This window comes from Rhagoletis zephyria, unplaced genomic scaffold (genome assembly GCF_001687245.7).
Source record: "Rhagoletis zephyria isolate East Lansing unplaced genomic scaffold, Rhagoletis_zephyria_1.1 Rzeph_scaffold_00187, whole genome shotgun sequence".
NCBI classification, from domain to species: domain Eukaryota; kingdom Metazoa; phylum Arthropoda; class Insecta; order Diptera; family Tephritidae; genus Rhagoletis; species Rhagoletis zephyria.
The window spans coordinates 207,990-214,094 of NW_016157271.1; the positions used below are offsets into that span (position 1 = coordinate 207,990).

Genomic DNA, 6,105 nt, shown 5'->3' on the forward strand with positions numbered 1-6,105 from the left:
TCATTCGTTATTTAAAAACTAATCCACACTTCCCTTATAGGTTCTATCCCCTATAACAGGACGCGTGATAGGGACAAAGGAAATTCGCGTTGGTAGTGACAAAGTCAGCTTAAAAAAGTTAATTGTGCGTGTGATCTCAGGACTACAATTAACTATTTCCCCAGACAGTGGTATTGACAACGGTTATACAGCAGAAACTTCGGTCACAAATAAATTAACTGCGCAATATCAGGAAGGATTGCTAGATATTGATCTACAATTTTCAGATGGATCAAAAACGCCTTTAAGGTTAGAAAATCTTTTATTTAGTTATGCATTCTAATTACATATTAGCATGGAGGCGTGCGCTAAATTGTAAATCACGTTTTGAATTGTAAATTGTGGTCCATTATTTACTTTAATGTATTTACTACGGGATTGCCCCAACGCTGAAAGTTTTTGAATACATTTTTAACCAATCTCTACTTAAGTGTTCCTTGTAGCTTTTTGAAGAAGAGATGCTATTTTTATTTAATCTGCAAATTGGATGCGCACCACAGCCAATGGGCCCGGGGTAAAACTATGATTCCTTTGAATTATACGGCATGTTGTTGTTGTAGCGGCAACTAAGCCCAACTCGTGTCGGCTTGTCCTTCAACGTTGTTGTTGTTGTTGTTGTTGTAGCGGCTAAAACAACCCCGCCCATATCGGTTAATGTCTCAGTCGTTGTCGTCAAGCTCCACTAACGGAAGCCCTAAGAAGCGTGTAGTCTCAATAGGGTCGGTCCACAAGAACAAAGGCGTTAGGGTTGTCGGGTTTTCCGGGCATACGAAGAGATGTTTCGAGTCATGGGGTGTCTCTCCGCATGCCGGACACTCATTTGGCACATCTGCGTCTAATCTGCTCTGGTATGAGGTTAACCTGCTGCAGTAGCCAGAGCGAAGTTGGGCTATTGTGGCTCTAGTCTCCTGAGGCCCATGAAGCTTCGTCTCGTCAATGTCCGGTGGTTGTGCGCCTAGAACGGCATTCATAGGTCTGGAGTCTACACAGCTCGAGACTGACTCCCTGTGAATGCCGGTCGGGGCCTGTCGATAAGCTGACGGGTCCAGAGGTTGTTTAATGAACCTCTGGACTTCGTCCGCCAGTTCGTAGAGATGCCTATTGACGTGCCTGGGCGAGGGCTCTTCTGCAAACAGTAGTATATTTGGGTGACCACGTGTATGGCTCCCAACGACAAACTGCTTGCAGAGCATTTTCGCCTCGTCGTGCAGGTGGTGTTCTGGTGACATCAGAAGGCATCCAGTCGCTGTCCGTAGTGTGGTGTTTTGTGTAGTCTGCAGCTTCATCCACTGCGTCCTACTAGTCCCCGGCGACCACACTGGTGCTACGTAAGTTAAAACCGGGCTGCCTATTGCATTGTATGTTGCCAGCAACGTTTCTTTGTCTTTGCCCCAAGTACTGCCGGCTAGCGTCTTGAGGACCTTGGTGCGGCTCTGTAATTTGTTGACAATAGCGGTTGCGTGCGCAGAAAAAGAGAGAAGACTGCCGAAGGTGACTCCGAGTATTTTGGAGTTATTCACCGTCGGAATTGGTGTATCATCAACGTGAGTTTCCAGCGGTAGCCTGACCTCCTTCGTCAGGTGGTGAACACGGTCGCAGAGGATTTTGTAGGGGAGAGGGTTAGGCTCCTTGCAGTGAAGAAGCGAGAAAACTCGGAGAGATACCCGGCTACCTTCGAACACAGGTCATCAATTCCATTCCCAGACGCCATGATCGAGCAATCTTTGGCGTCAGAGACAATCGAGACTCCCTCTGGGGGTTGAGGGAGCTTTGGAATGTAAAAATTAAACAGTAGCGGGGAAAGGATACCACCCTGTGGAACCCCCTGTTTTATTTTTCTGAGTTTGCTCGATCTAAACATTACCGACGAGTGTCGACCACTCAAATAATTATCCGACCACCGTTTGAGCCTCTGTGGGAGAGAGGAGGCCTCTATGTCTTCTAGTAGCGTGGAGTGGCTGACGGCGTCAAACGCCTTTGACAGGTCCAACGCTACTAGGACCGTTCTCTTACAGGGGCGCTTTCGGTTAAGGCCACGAGTTATGTGGGTGTTTATGGCGTTAAGTGCTGTTGTTGTGCTGTGCAATTTACGGAACCCATGCTGATGCCTCGCATGGGTCAGGTGGTTTGTATATTGCGGCTGTAAGAGGGCCTATAGCTTCTTCGCTAATCTACTCCCGCAGGACTCAATTTTTTCAGCATCAGCATGCACATTCCGTCGGGACCTATGGCTTTGGAGGCTTTCGCCTTCCCGATGGCTACCTGAACTTCACCACTGGTGAAAACAAGAGGCGCACGGGGTATTGGCAGTTTGTGCAGCCTTCTAGTCACTCGACCTTTGCCTTTGTCCGCCGATGGATGTAGTGAGAATTGTCGGCTAAAAATGCTCAATCATCACTCCGGATCCGCCAAGGCGTGGTCGCCGAAAGAGATTTCGACTCTGTCGTCACGCTTCGCCGGGTTGGACAGCGGCCACACGGTTGACCAAAGCTTGCTCATACCAGAGGTGAAGTTGCAAGTCTTCTGACGAAGGTTACGCTCATCGATGCTGGGCATCGAGATGCACAGTGTTGCGTTTAATGCCACAATTAAATACATACATATTAAAGGCCAACGCAAGTGTATTTGCCGCATTTCGTTCAATAAGTACTATTTGCATTGTACTCTACTCACAACACCTTGTTATTCTTTTTCCGCATAAATACATTACTTGGCGTTGAGAGAGTAAATTCTTAACGTACTTGCTATTACTCCACCAAAGTAGTTACTCTACTTTCTCTTATCGCGTACGAGAGATGTGTGCTGCTGCCAAAAGGGAGTGTTTATGTATCGAGCTCAATGAGCCCGTATGGTTATAGGTGCACATCAAGGCAACCACGCACTCCATATGCCTGCTATGCGAGCGAGAGATTGTGAGATATGCGGGCAGGCTGATGAGTCAATTGGGGGACTCCATTGGAGAAGCCATGCTCTAGCTGCCGTAGGCTGCTGTGCAATGAGCTGCGATTTATTCAGAGATGCATTCATGCAGAGCCCCAGTGTGGTTTGTAAGCCGTAGCTTACTACCGTGCCAAAAATTACTCCGGGAGTGGAGTGGGAGCTATGCTTAAAGCGCCGAGTGATAGCCAAGCTGGTTTAGCGTTAACCATGGCTGAAAATGCCAGCGACTTATCACTTCACTAAGTTCAGCGAAGAGATATTTGAGAATTGCATAAAAAATGCATACCCAATTAAGAACGAGCGAATTACTTTTAAACACAAGTGCGTGTGTTTGTTCGCTGCACTTGGTTTATGCGGGAAATGCAATATAAATGCTTGTAAGTGTTCGCTGTTGCATAAGCCGCTTAAATGCATAAGTCGCGGGAAATGCATAAGTCGCTTAAACACAACCCTTTGGTGTAATCAATCTAGACCCCCAGAATGTATGTTTGGCATTATAATCTGCTACAATAAACTTACTGCCAAACTTAAGGAATAGTCCCTTGTGGATCCTTAGTATTACAGAATTTGTACCCATTAATTTGAAAGTTATTAAATTGCGTAAGGAGGGTTTCAGATATGTATAAGCAAAACGTCTATTTGAAAGCGCTCTAGGAAAATTTCGAGTTCGTTATTATGCCGGGTTAGCCCGTTCGCATTTCAAAAACAAATTTTGAGATTATTCATGGTTTAGCTAAAATGGCTTGAAGTAATAGATTTTGATTTTTAATCAAATCTTGTACCATGCTCTGCATTGCCATCATTTGCTCCTGCATAACTTTCATAAAGTTGTTTATAGGAGCTTCTAGGTTACTACTATTCTGACCAAAAAAAGGTTGCGTCGGAGGAGTATTTTTGAGCATTTGTGCATATGAAGTAAAGTCATTGGCGCAGACACTGGCTTAGCGGGTTCTGGTATGGGGTTATGCCTAATAGGAATATTTTTGGGAACTGTTTTCTCTTTCATTGAGATATAAACTGGATAACCTCTATAGTTAGCAGTGTGATTTCCACCGCAGTTACTGCACTTTTGGATTTTGGGTCCATTTTTGGTTTCACACATTCTGTAGAAGTGTGTAAATCCCCACAGATAACACAGACACCAGGTAAGGTGCAGTAGCGACATGTGTGACCAAATTCCAGGCAGTTGTGGCATTGAACAGAGCCACTACGCTTATGGGGTTCTTCTACGGGGATTTTACGGTGTAAAAATTCTATGATCGGCCGCTGTGGTGTAGTGGTAAGCAGTGCGCGCTTCCACTCCGCAGCGCCTGGGTTCACGCTGTGAGGACCCAAATCCAGGGGCTTTGGAGTCCCCACAACATTATTTATTTTTACGAAGTATTATATTGAGTTAATTATAATAAATAAATAAATTGAATTGTTTAAATTGAATAGTATCACATTTACTTATATAAATTGAATTGTATTGAACTTACATATACTTATATACTTGTTGAATTGTACAACACTATATTCAGTATTCAATTGTTGCTATTTGAAGTTTGTTAATTTCTTAACATTTGTAGTTAAGCATTGTTATTGTAGAATAACAGTCTGCCTGCGCGCAGAAGAGTATAAAAGCGAGGAGATATTTTGTAAAGGGAGGCAGTCGCTAGTAGGCAGGTATACTAGTCGGTGGGCACACACTACCGGCAAACGAAGCGCACCTGGGAGTTTCCACCTCATTTGCTTTTAGTCTTATATTCGGCGGAGGTTACCACTCCCGCCGACGGGTAAGGTTAGTGGAGGGATATTCACTCCCACTGCCTTTAAGCGTTCTTGATAGGAATTCTTAATTAACAATTTAATAATAAAGAGTAAATGGATTGAAATTTAAGATTTATCATTTTGAAGGAGAGAAGTAGAAATTCCAATTTCAGGAACCCTGGACGGACTTAGCTTACCCCGGCACTACAAAAGTTCGTCACAAATGGCGCCCGAGCAGGAACTTTGAGAAGTCAACGAGAAATTAATGATAAATAAGAGAGAAGTCAACGAGAAAAACAACAAGGGAGCGAGGAGAATATCAGCAAGAAGAGAACGAGAGAACGAAGGAGAAAATTTGCAGCAATGGTGAAAGTAACGTGGGTGTACTACCTCAACCGAGAGGAACTACTAGCCTACGCCACTGAGTTCGGCCTCGAGAGTTCTGGAACAGTGGACGAGCTTCGTAAGCGTCTCTCGACCTTTATCCAGACGGAGAGTGACAACGCAGGACTCAATGATCGCTTCACGGAATTGGCCCTTCGGCATGCACGGCCGACCACTTTGATGAACCCGGCAACACACAAGGGGACCAGCGAACTACAACTACCAGGTAACATTGTACCGCCACCTCCAGGTATTGCAAGTGAGGACGAAAACACACATGGAGCGACCAGGCTCCGTGAAGATAGACCGCCACCGGTGTACGTAGTACCTCCGCCACTATCATGTGCTACCACTATGGACCGAATAAGGAAATGGGGTTTCCAGTACAACGGCGGTAAGGATCCCCTGAGTTTTATTGAGCGAGTCGAAGAACTAGCGGACGGCTACGAAATCGATCGCAACTCGATCCCACGAGCGCTACCTGAGTTGCTGAAAGACAAGGCCTTGGTGTGGTTCCGGAACAATAACCGGCACTGGCAGGAATGGGACTCCTTCAAGAAGGACTTTCTTAAGTTTTTCCTAAGCTCTCGNCAAACGACCCGGCGAGAGATTCAAAGACTACGTGCTGGCGCTAAAAGGGCTCATGCGACATACTGACTACACCGCCGAACAAAAGTTGAGCCGCATATACCGAAATTCCCGCAGAGAGTATCAGTGGTACGTTAAGCGAAGCGAGTTCGATAGTCTCGAAGGGTTGGTAAGTCTGGCTGAAGACTTCGAGAACATCGCCCCCGGGAGAGAACAACTGAGACCAACGGCGAGATCATTTATACCCGAGCATCATGCGGAACGCTACCACTACTTGCGCGCTGAGGAGAGAGATGAAGAATCAGCGAGGAGAGAAGCCCCACAGCAATCAGGGATGTTAGGTGCCTCACCGAAACCATTACAAGGATACGTGGACCCCCGGACAGCATGTAGACGGTGCGGTGT

The 6,105-nt window shown here is 45.9% G+C and overlaps 1 protein-coding gene across 1 annotated transcript in view; it reads left to right on the forward strand.

Annotated features, from left to right (window-relative positions):
* The window catches only part of LOC108357990 (transmembrane protein 132C-like), a 350,976-nt gene that overhangs the window by 173,854 nt on the left and 171,017 nt on the right, over positions 1–6,105 (forward strand). Inside the window, exon 9 of the mRNA XM_017609094.1 lies at positions 41–288. Coding sequence (XP_017464583.1) covers positions 41–288 — 248 coding nt within the window. The remainder of the gene's footprint in view (positions 1–40; positions 289–6,105) is intronic.